This window comes from Bos mutus, chromosome 3 (genome assembly GCF_027580195.1).
Source record: "Bos mutus isolate GX-2022 chromosome 3, NWIPB_WYAK_1.1, whole genome shotgun sequence".
Lineage (NCBI taxonomy): Eukaryota > Metazoa > Chordata > Mammalia > Artiodactyla > Bovidae > Bos > Bos mutus.
Window position 1 is genome coordinate 38,830,166 of NC_091619.1, and position 13,277 is coordinate 38,843,442.

At 34.4% G+C, this 13,277-nt stretch overlaps 1 protein-coding gene across 1 annotated transcript in view; it reads left to right on the forward strand.

Annotated features, from left to right (window-relative positions):
- The window catches only part of COL11A1 (collagen type XI alpha 1 chain), a 229,597-nt gene that overhangs the window by 35,236 nt on the left and 181,084 nt on the right, over positions 1 to 13,277 (forward strand). The window contains 2 exon segments of the mRNA XM_070367586.1: positions 3,572 to 3,785; positions 7,337 to 7,499. Coding sequence (XP_070223687.1) covers positions 3,572 to 3,785; positions 7,337 to 7,499 — 377 coding nt within the window.

Below are 13,277 nucleotides of genomic sequence, written 5' to 3' on the forward strand. Positions count from 1 at the left end.
TTATATTTGGCTCATCATCTCAGGATCAGTTTTTCCGCCCTCTGGTGTAGTAGTTATTTTGATTAATTTGATTATTTCTGTTGTTTATTCTTGGAAAAAGAGCACAACATGTACTTCTAGGAGGTCCTTCTGTGTCAGTTAACAGAATAATCAACATTTCCCCATCTTCTCAAAACATTGTGTCTTAGGTATGTGATTTTAATAATGAGTAATTCAGATAGGAAGAGACATCTATATCTGTTTCCACATGCAAGTGATTATAGGGTTATGTTCCTGGAAGATATAGCTTCCTGTCAATTAATACAAAAGAGCATTTAATAAAAATTACCAACAGCACTTTTACCATTAAAAAATCTAAAATGAATGTGTTAGTAGCATTCTTTATTAAAATAGTGAAAAATCTTGGGAAATTTATTTGGAATACTTTTTCTTTCATTATGAAAACACCAAGTAACAATTTCTTTCCTAATGAATGAAGTAAGCAGTAGTATTGGAAACTTCAACATTAGGGTTGGGGGAAGTGTTTTCAGATTGCCATTGTAATGCTCTGTTGAGTTAATTTATGTGTCCTCCAAAGTCCCAATTTGAGACCTTGAATTTAAATACCTGAGAACTCTGTACCTGTGACCTGAATAGATGCTGTAATTTGCAAATTCCACCTGGTCTCTTTAGAACACCTGCTGTGGGACAGACACAGTACAAGAAACTTTGTGTATATTGAACTTTATGTTCATAACCACCTGGAAAGAAGAATATTTCAACCCAAACAATGGATTAGGTGTTAGAAATGTGAAATTTTTGAATACAGTCACAGAACCCATGGATGATTTAAAGCTGAGAGATAGTCTGGGGACTCTTTTTAGACTAAAGTAGGCTTTTGCCATTATGCAAAATTACCTTCACACATGATTTTAAAAACCCTACCAACCACTAAGTTACATCAGAAAGAGATTTTATTTAAAGGGAGACATATTCTGCATGAAAATATATGGACCACAAGTTAAAAATTAAACCCCAATAATAGTTATTGTGCTTTTTTAATATCAAATGTATTCATGGATGCAATATCTATTGATGTTAAAAGCCCATTTAGGGAATCATTTTTGTATCTGATATACTCTTCTGAGTGATTATTACACATCTAGGATTTATGTATATACACTTATTAGAGGTGGTAACATTTTTTTCCTTTAACAGCAATCATTTAATAGAGAGGATACTTTATTCTTAGTTTGTGTTTATACATTTTAAAACATACTAAGTTGCAAACTTACACATTTTTTCTGTATCATATATACTGATCACTACTATTTAGATAAAATTTCACATCTTAAGTGGTTGAATTTGTGTTATTGAACTTACTTTGTAATGAATTATCTCTGATAGATTTAGTTGGCTGAAACAAATTTGATTAGCATCTTATAGGGAGGAATCTAAATAAGTGTCTAGGTTATATTGTGGACATTTTGACATTGAGTCATGATTTTTTATAATTTATTTTCTAAAGGTCATAACTTAGAGATTACAATTAAAATATTGTTGCTTAATTTTAAATTGAGAAACGCTTCCATAATTGAAAGATTTTACTTGTTGCTACAATTAGAAGTTGACAATTTTCAAAAGCTGTGTTACATAAATGGAATGATTAAAATTTGTTACAACTTATTAAGTCTCACATGAATATATTATTTCCTGAAATTCCTCTTTTTGTAAATGTCCTTTATTAAATAATTTTTGCAAAAATATTGTTTTATCCAACTCATACTATTTTGGCATCATTTTTTTGAGTACAGAACATATTTGAAAATTGAGGTATTCAGGGAAAGAAGTCCTATAATTCTCAACAACATTTTGAGTTAATCATTTGAAGAAAAAACTTCTTTGTTATTGAATTTCCTCAATTTTAGGCTGAATTACTTATATTTTTATTTGTAGTAAAAGAAGCTAAAAGGTGTTTTTGTTAATTGATGTGTTTTATTATCTTTCCATTCTATATACATGATCATTTTTCTTCTATTGATTTTCATAAATATAAAATTGGCTATCTCTGTGACACAAATCAAATCAAACAAAATTCTTACTCTGTGTGTGTGTTTGTGTATGTGTATAAATTGCAATGAAAGCAAGGTTTTTATGATCTATTTGTGATCCAGTGAAGTTGTATTGGTAAATTATTTTAAAGATTAAAATTAAGAATTTTAAGTAGACACTATTTGTTTGGAGGCATCTATCTAGATTTTAGAGTATCTAGATTTTAGGTAGATTAGAACCAAATAGGTAACGTTAATTGACTGCTTTCTTTGTGAAATATTCTTATTTACTTTCCATAATTCCATTTCATAAGACATCTTTCCACTATATCATTTTAAGTGGCTGCATAGAATTCCACTGTATTAGTATTTTAAAATTTCATTTAACCAATCCCAACCATTGCAAGCAATTTTAATGTTTTATTATTATAAATAGTATTCTAATTAATTGACTTAACATAATATCTTTATGTATAAGTATCCCTCTCACTTCTATAAATTCTTCACATTAAAACTTAAAGTCTCCTATAGTCTTCTGAATTTGAATTCATGGCATTCATATTTATAGTATTTTTATTATTTCATACCACCATACATAATAGTGTATGGAATGGATGGACTGAATATGGAATTTCTTGGTGTTGGCTTATGCATGCACATATACACCAGTTTTGCATGTGTAAAAATTTTAATTTAAATAATTTCATCCTTCAAATAACAATACCTACTTTACTTATGTCCCAGGGTAGTAAAAGGATTAAATAAAATATATATGTAAACTTATTTTTGAAAAATAGAACCCACAAATTTATATGCAGTGTTTTTAGTAAAAAAAAAAACCCACAATAGTCATTGCTTAAATATTTGAGATGTATTGTGGTAACTATTTAATTTATATATTTATTTAATAAATGCTTACTAAGAACTTATATAGATCTGGCCCCATGCTGGATATTTGGGATATGATGATGAGAAGGAAAAGAAAAAAAATTAACCCTCTTAAATTTAGAATCAAATTAATCAAGTATCTAAGAGTTCTGATTTTAATGACATAAGCTTTTTATTAGTGAAACTTCATGTGTGATAGAAAAAACTGCTCAGAAAATCTTTAGCTTTTGAAGAGATGACTAAGAGCACCATCATATGTTGTGTCCTTACAATGCCTCTTTCAAGAGAGGATAGAGAGCACAGATTAGACAAAGGCAGAAAATACAAATTGTACACCAGAATTTCATCTTGTGTTCTAAAAGTGCTTATTGTGTGTTTGATATTGAATTGGCACCATGATCTTGTTTCCTAATTATGCATTCAATTTTACATAATCCTTGTGCTTTAATGAGTGGTGGCGAAGTTTGAATACAGCTTCAACAATTATTGCAGACAAAAATTAATAGAATCCCCTCCCCACTGGTTTTTAAGTCAGTATTGGTATTACTGTTTGAACTTTGGTTACTGGTTAAGACCACATTGGTAAGCTCAAAAATAATAGGGTGATCCAGGAATAGTTTAGAATTTCTGACTCTTTGGCATTCTGTTTTCAGGGGGAACTTTTCCAGAAGATTTTTCAATATTATTTACAATAAAACCCCAAAAAGGAATTCAGTCTTTCCTTTTATCTATATATAATGAGCACGGTATTCAGCAAATTGGTGTTGAGGTTGGGAGATCACCTGTTTTCCTGTATGAAGACCACACTGGAAAACCTGCCCCAGAAGACTATCCCCTTTTTAGAACCGTTAACATTGCAGATGGAAAGTAAGTAACACAATAATCCTGTGTTTTAACTATGTGGAAAGCAGTTCCTTCATTCGGTCATTCAACAAATATTTATAAAGTGTGATGCAGTTTTTCTAGGGAGCGGTGATGCAGAAATGAACAAAACAATAAAATACCTAACCTTACATAGTTTACAATCTGGGTCAAGCAGTGAATGATAAAAAATTACTAATGAATATCAGATGGTGATAAGTGACAGGGAGAAATATAGCAATGAAGAGAGTAGGGGATGATGGTGGGGAGTGCAATTTTAAGGAGTGAGGTCAGGGATAGTCTTACTAAGAAGGTGACATGCAAAGGTGGTAGGATGCATGCCACTGCTAATAATTAAAAGGGTACTATTCCACACGAAGGAAAAACAAATGCACAGCCTCTGATTCTGGCTGTGACTGATTTGGCCTAAGCAACATCAAGGATGCCAGTGTGGCAGGAACAGAGTGAAACGTTGAGGATGGAGAGGCAGCAGGAGGGAAAATGGTATAATACTTTGTGTTGTTGTTTAGTCATTAAGTCCTATCCGACTCTTTTGCAACCCCATGTAGATGGCCAGGCTCCTCTGTCCATGGGATTTCCCAGACAAGAACACTGGCGTGGCTTGCCATTTTCTTCTTTAGGGGATCTTCTGACCCAGGGATGAAACCCACATCTCCTGCATTGGCAGGAGGATTCTTTTCCAATGAGCCACCAGGGAAGCCCATAATACATTGGATTATAGGTGATTGGAAACACTTTGGATTTTATTCCGGGTAAATACGAAGTCACTGTAGACGTTTTGAGCAAAAGAATGATCTGATTTGACTTCCTCAGATAGAGCTAGCGGTAAAGAACCCGCCTGCCAATGCTGGAGACAAAAGAGACTTGGGTTTGATCCCTGAATTGGAAAGATCCCCTGGAGGAGGGCTGGCAACCCACTCCAGTATTCTTATCTGGAGAATTCCATGGACAGAGGAGCCTGGTGGGCTATAGTTCACAGGGTTGCAAAGAGTTGGACACGACTGAAGTGACTTAGCACGCATGCATGCACCAATATTATTAATATTGACAATCATAGGAAGTTTTATATAATACTCAATATGTGCTGTATACTGTTGTGAACACCTTATACAAGTTAACTTATTTAATTTTTCACAACTTTTTGAAGAAAATAATAATAAACCCATTTTACAGATAAGGGAAGTAAGGTACTGGGAATTTAAGTAACTTGCATTTGGAAAGTGGCAAAGGTGAGGTTTGAACTCAGGTAGACTGTCCAGTAACAGCCACTCTCTTAAGAAAATCATGCTGAATTCTGTATTGTGAATATTGTTTAATATTGTTTTGCTCCCTATCATTTCAGGAGCAGCTAAAAGCAAATAAATGTTTGTTAAATGTACTTCATATTTTATTGCTGAATTTAGGCTACTAAGAAGATTTATCACAAATATAACATTTGATTATAGACATAAGAAAGAAATAGCTGTTCAGATGGGGAAAAAAAAATTCACACTCAGATTACCATTGTCAGAACCATGGAAAAACTGCCTCTCAAACCCAGGAAAAAACTGGGCTTTAACAAGTAATTTACATCATTATCCTTAATATGAAAAGTGATGATAATTCTATGAATGAAAATACATCAGAGTAAGAAGTGTAGGGTATACTGTTTTAGATTGTTTTAGATACAGCAGTCCTCTTCGGCATGGTTGCCTTGAGCTAAGACCTTGGAAGCCAGGGAGTGAGCATGTGGGGTTATGGAGGAAGAGCATTCCTGACAAAGTGAATTAGGTGAAAGGAACAAGAAAGAGGCAGAAGTGTGGCTGGAATACTGCGAATCAGAAAGCAGAAATGTGGACATGAGATAGAAGAGAGGCAGGGTTAGGCAAAGTAAGGACTTCGGCTTTTACTGGGAGTATCAGGTTAGCTTTTAGCTAGAGAGAAACTTGATATGACTCATATTTTAAAATGGCGACTCTGGTTGCATCAGAGTGGGAGCAGGGACCAGTTAGGAGTCTAGGAGAGAGACATGGTTACCTGGTCAAAATTGTGAGATTTGAATCCTGAATATCCTGCAAATATAGGATTGACAGATTTCCTGATGATATGAATGTATAATATGACAGAAAGAGGATAATTAAGAATGTTTCCAAAATTTAAGGTTAATTTAGTATTTTGAACATTGTATGTGACACCATGATTATGACATATTATTATCAGACCTTAAATTAATTCAACAAAATTCAAGTTTAGAGTCCTAATCAACTTGCAACAATAGAAAGAAATCATTTTTATTTTATGTTAATGAAAAGCACATGCCCACAGTAGTGGAGGGGGTTTAATTGAAGACACAGACTTCTTGGCGGAAACATGTGTAAATTTTACTCTCACAGTATTAAGTGCCTCCTAATATAAATCTTTGTGCAATTCAAACCAAGCAGATGCCTATGCTAGTTCAAATTGCTATGGAAAGACCAAAGATTAAGTGTATATGGAAATATACTTGGTCCTCATCAGTAGCCATGCCAAGTCACATGAAACAGATTTTTGAAAGGCTCCTGCAACTCTTTGGGTACTTTATTTTATGGATATAGTCCTAGAAACTTCTGGAATATTAATTTAGCACTTTTCATTTGGAAAAATAAGAGTGGTTTGCAAAATGCAAGTGATCTTCATTTAGTTGTTTATGTTAGCACAAGATACTGTTAATAAAACCCACCATTTTACAATTTTGATTAGGGTATTTGTATTTCCAAAGGACTGGCCACATCTCCATTCCTCCCCGCCCCGCCCCCATTCCCCACCCCCACTGCAAAGCCTGTCATCACTGCTCTGAATTAGCTGGAGCAGTAGCTTCAGAGTGAATTGAGACTCTCACTCCACACATGCATTGACTATGCTTTCTTTCAGTGTTCCTACTTCCTGCCAACTCTGGAAAGGAGAGATATTGTGTCTCAGTCTTGGATCCTGCCCACAGTAGTGAAATATAACTGTCTTGAAATTAAAGTGGAAAAAGAAAACGAAAGCACTTGAAATAAATGCGAGTAAAGACAGAGAAGCACATTGTGTCTTACAATTAAACGTTCAATTGCTCCAGATGGAGCATTCATTCAATTAGTAGACATACCCTTTTAGAGCCTATATCAGGGGATCTCTCAAGCAGAATTCTTTCAAGTGAAATTCCACATTGGAAGAAAGCACTTACGTACATAGAAACTATTACTTATCCCATATCCCACCCCTAATCTCTATCAAATAACCTTGTGAGGGCATGGTGAGATCGAGCTATTGTTTCAACACAAGATGAAGCAGAGGATGGGCACTGCCTTATCAGCACAGACAGCTAATCCTGCTGTGCAATTTACATAGCTGTGTGACTTTTTGAGTACCTACCACTGCTCTGGATACTAAGTAGCCACTTGTTAACTGATTGATGAATAAATAAGCCTACATTTTGTATAATTTAAGATCACTTGTATAATTCAAAATACATTGTTCTTTCACAATAATGGTTTGACAACATCTTTGGAACTTACAGCATTATTTGGCTTTTTAAGGTGGCACCGGGTAGCAATCAGCGTGGAGAAGAAAACTGTGACAATGATTGTTGATTGTAAGAAGAAAACTACAAAACCGCTTGACAGAAGTGAGAAAGCAATCGTTGACACCAATGGAATTATGGTTTTTGGGACAAGGATTTTGGATGAAGAAGTTTTTGAGGTAAAATAAATCAAACTTTATTTTTTATGAATATTATTAATTCAGATGAGTGGAGTTAATAACAGCAACAATCCATATATGCTATAAAGCAAAGTTGTAAACTTTAAAGGGTGACCTGATTTATTCCCCTGTATGTATAGCAGTGATGTTTTCTATTGTCCAGTAAGAGAATGAGTAGACAGTGGTGACTATAAAACCTGGGAAACTTTAATAGAGATTGGTTGATTTAAACACTGGCATGCTATATTCTTGGGAAAGACGAATGGCTTTCCTCTTAGTACTTTGCATTATTTTCTTTGGAGAAAAGAACATTTTCTTCAATTCCTTCTCTCAGAGATTAAGTTAATGAAATGTACAAGTCAGATATTTTTTTGTGTGTGTGTATTTCCAAGGTAAAATAGAGATACTCCAAAAGATAAACTTTATTTTTAAAAATCACTATTTCAATGTGAAGGTAATGGTTAAAAGCTCCTTTCCAGTTATAATTGACCAATTATGATAATCACATTATTTATTTGACCCTTCCATCACTGTATCTGGTAACTCTTGCTTTAATTTTCATTTAGTCAATTATTAATGGAACGAACACATTTGACTCCATGAAGGGGTGCACTCCTGAGCTATTCAGTCATTACTCTGGTGACTGTTTTAATACCATTTTTTAATAACTTAGTTTTCAAAGTGTAACAAAGTAAAGCTGTATAATATATTATGGTTTAATAGACAAGTTTTACATGGAAATACATTTGCTGCATTCTGCTGATACGTATATAGAGATATGTGCGCACACACAGTATGTGTTTTCAAAAACCACAGTGGAAATTCAGAGGGCCAGTAGAATATTGCATTTATGTGCTTAGTTATAAAATCAATGGCATAATTTCAAATAGAACTATTATTTGTGACATATCAGATTATTTGGGATTCTATTTGTTTCTGAGTTTTTGCACTAGTATATACCCAGGTCTTTGATGCTAAACAAAATGTTTTAACACATTATATCACACTAAATTAATGACAAACTGTTTCAGACAATATGTAATAATAAAGTCTCAGATATTTCAATATCATGCATTGATTGCACACAAATGATAAATGAATATTTATTTATTAAATGAATGAATATATAAATTAATTTAATTTTTAGGCTTACAGAATTCTATTTTAAAATTAAACTGTTTATGAACATCAGTTTCATAAGCTAAATCTATTTTTGTTATACACAGCACCTGATTTTCCTAGAACATATGAGTAATATGGAAGAAATATATCAGTTGAAGGTTTCATTTCATACATTAATCTATCACTGTACATATTCACAGAGCTTATGTTAAGTTAAATATGTAAATTAAGAGTACATTGTTTTTGCCATAAATGATTAAAACATATAAGAGGAAATATATAATATTATTTATTAATTAGTTGTCAAAATTTACTGTTTCTGAAAGATAATATTTGATACATGTACACATTGATTGGGCTTCCCTGGTGACTCAGACTGTAAAAAATTCACCTGCAGTGCAGAAGACCCAGGATTCATACTTGGGACAGGAAAATCACCTGGAGAAGGGAATGGCCACCCATTCCAGTATTCTTGCCTGGAGATTCCATGGACAGAGGAGCCTGGCTGGTTCCACAGTCCATGGGGTCGCAAAGTCAGACACCAATGAGCAACTAAATCACTGAGCGACTAACACACACACACACACACACATATACATTGATTAGATTTCTTTTTCATACCATTTTATAGCATCGAGACTTCTATTTTTACCTGAACTTACTTCTAGGTGAATGTCATTTAATTTTTATTTTTTATTCCCCCTACCCTACGCGCATATAAAACCAGATTATATTCCACTTTCTTTTCCATATACTACACTCATACTTACTAGGGTCCAGTTCAGAGTTTTTAAAGTGTAGTTACAGACTATCACAGTAAGCTTCTTCTTTTTTTTTTCAAAATAAATAAATAAACCTAATGCTACATATTAAAAATATGTAATAAGCACCTCTATGTTTCATAGGCTGATTATAGTATCAACAATTAAAATATGTAAAAATGATTCCTTAAAATATTTCCATGTGTCTTCAACCACTACTAACCAAAATATATCTAGCCAAGAGGTATCTAGTAAACGACCAAAGACAGAGGTGCTGAAAGCAAAATGTATCACTATTTTATCTGATTAAACATTAGCAATCTAATGCATAAACCATATTCTAAACTTTGAAGTAACTTCAGCTGTTTATCTGAAAAAAGAAAGTCTAATATGCAGTATTTGAATTGCAATCTGTAGAGTTTTAAGAATTCAGCATTAAATAATAAAAGCAAAACTAAAAATATTTTTTAAAGTATGACAAAATTAGTTTATATGAAAATGCCAAAATGAATATGTAGACCCATAATTCAGATTATATACTTTTAGCATGGCAGAGTAAATATAAGAATTGATTTGGGAATGAGAAAAATCTGATTTTGAATCCTAATACATAGCTTAATCATGTTTCTCTGTGTAATTATTTTTTGTAAGTTTTAATTTCTTAGTCTTCAGATGAGAACAGTAATATAATCTCTCTCTTTCGTATTTTTAAAAAGTTGAATTTATGCATGTAAAGTGCTTGAAGTACTAGTACTAGACAGATTGTGACTCTGTATCTTTTTTTCTTGCTAAGAATATTGTTTTTTTTTTCTTAAATGTATTTATTTTGACTGTTTTTGGCTGCACTGGGTCTTTATTGATGTTCCTGGCCTTTCTCTAGTTGTGGTGAGCCAGGGCTACTCTTCACTGGAGTGTGCAGGGTTCTCATTGTGGTGGCTTCTCTTGTTGCAAGGCCTGGTCTCTTGGGCTTTCTCATGGGTGTCAGTAATGACAGCCCATGGGCTCAGTTGTTGTGGCTCATGGGCTCTGGAGCATAACCTTAGTAGTGGTGCTGGGCTCTGTGGTCCGTGACATGTGCAGTCCTCCCTGACTGGGGTTGAACTTGTTTCCTCTGCATTGGACCCTTAGGGAAGTCCCCATGTCCCTTTAAACTGCATATGTTTTCCAAGGTTCATACTTAAAAAGATAGTATGCCAGTAGACACAGTTTTCCTGTAGAATAGCATGATAAGATGGAAACAATTTTCACATTTATCCATCTTTCCCAGTCTAGATACATTTTTGTCAGTCTTTGAGACTTTTGTATAATTGAAGTGCAATAATATAAAAATATCAAAAGAGTACTATTTAATCAGTTGTGACATATACATATATGTGTATACATATATGAGGATTCCCAGGTGGCTCAGTGGTAAAGAATCCACCTGCCAATGCAGATATCAGAAATGTGGGTTTAACACCTGGTTAGGAAGATCCCCTGGAGAAGGAAATGGCAAACAACTGCAGCGTTCTTGCCTGGATAATCCCATGGACAGAGCAGTCTCTGGTGGGCTACAGTTCATAGGGTGGCAAAGAGTTGGATGTGACAGCACACACACACGCACACACTCATATATATATATATACACACACACATATATACCTCTGAAATTATTGTCATCACACCCAGAGAAATTTTCCTCCTGTATTTTTATGATCCATCCTTTCTCCATCCTAAACCCCGGGTAATCTCTAATTTATGTTTTATCACTGCAACTTATATGTTACGGAACTTTTATAAATGGAATTGTACTGTATGCATTCTCTTTAGTTTGGCTACTTGTTATTCAGCATACCATTTTTAAGTCTTATCCATGTTTTCTTATGTATCTTTATTTTGCTTTTTTTTTTAATGAGCAGTTTTCTAATGTGTGAATAAAACACAGTTTCTTAATCCATCTATTTTGCTAGAAAGCATTTGGATTGTTTCTATACTTTGGCTACTGCATACAAAGCTCTTGTGAATAATCATGCCCGTTTTGTGTGGGAATTTATTTTTATTTGTCTTAGTTAAGTACCTAGAAGTTGAATGCTTGGGTTATTTGGTAGGTGCATGTTTTGTTGTTGTTCAGTCACTAAGTTGTGTCCAACTCTTTGTGACCCCATGAACTGCAGCACAGCAGGCTTCCCTGTCCTTCACTATCTCCCATAGTTTGCTAAAACTCATGTCTTTGAGTAGGTGGTATTCCAACCATCTCATCCTTTGTTGCCCCTTTCTTCTGCCCTCAATCTTTCCCAATATCAGGGTCCTTTCCAGTGAATCAGCTCTTTGCATCAGGTGGCCAAAATATTGGAGTTTCAGCTTCAGTCCTTCCAGTGAATATACAGGGTTGATTTCCTTTAGAATTGACTGGTTTGATCTCCTTACTGTCCAAGGGACTCTTAAGAGTCTTCTCCAACACCACAATTCAAAAGTATCAACTCTTTAACGCTCAGTCTTCTTTATGGTCCAACGGTCACATCCATACATGATTACTAGAAAAACCATAGCTTTGACTACACGGACCCTTGTTGGCAAAGTGATATCTCTGTTTTTTTAATATGCTGTCTAGGTTTGTCATAGCCATTCTTCCAAGGAGCAAGCATTTTTTAATTTCATGGTTGCAGTCACCATCCACAGTGATTTTGAGCTCAAGAAAATAAAATCTGTCACTGTTTCTACTTTTTCCCCATCTATTTGCCATGAAGTGATGGGACTGGCTCCTGTGATCTGACTTTATTGATTGTTGAGTCTTAAGTCAACTTTTTTACTCTCTTCTTTCACCATCATCCAGAGGCTCTTTAGTTCATCTTTGCTTTCTGCCATAAGGTTTGTGTCATCTGCATATCTGAGGTTATTTATATTTCTCCCGAATTCTTGATTCCAACTTGTAAGTCATCCAGCATGCATCATGCATCATGCATCATTTTGCATGATGTACTCTGCATATAAGTTAAATAAGCAGGGTGACAATATGCAGCCTTAACGTACTCCTTTCCCAATTTGGAACCAGTCCATTGTTCCCTGTCCAGTTCTAACTGTTGCTTGTTGGCCTGCATACAGGTTTCACAGGAGACAGGTAAGGTTATCTGGTATTCCCATATCTTTAAGAATATTCCACAGTTTGTTGTGATCCACACAGTTAAAGACTTTAGTGTAGTCAGTGAAGCAGAAGCAGATTTCTTTTTGGAATTCCCTTTCCCTTGCTTTTTCTATGATCCAGCCAATGTTCACAATTTGATCTCTAATTCCTTTGTCTTTTCTAAAGCTAACTTGTACACATGTAAGTTCTTGGTTCATGTACTGTTGAAGCCAAGCTCAAAGGATTTTGAGCATTACCTTGCTAGCATATGAAATGAGCACAGTTGTATGATAGTTTGAACATTCTTTGGCATTGGCTTTCTTTGGGATTGTAATGAAAACTGACCTTTCCCAGTCTTGTGGCCATTGCTGAGCTTTCCAAATTTGCTGGCATATTGAATGCAGCACATTAACAGCATCATCTCTTAGGATTTGAAATAGCTCAGCTAGAATTCCATCACCACCACTAGTTTTGTTCAAAGTAATTCTTCCCAAGTCCCAGTTGACTTCACATTCCAGGATGTCTGGCTCTATGTGAGTGATCACACCCTCTTGGTTTTCCAGGTCATTAAGCATTTTTTTGTTTGCTTGTTTTGTATAGTTCTGTGTATTCCTGCCACCTCTTCTTAATATCTTCTGCTTCTGTTAGTTGCGTGTTGTTTCTGTCCTTTATTGTGCCTATCTTTGCATGAAATCAAAGATAGGTATCTCTAATTTTCTTGAAGAGATCTATAGTCTTTTCCATTTTTTCTACTCTTTTTCTTTATTTCTTTTCATTGTTCACTTAAAAAGGTGT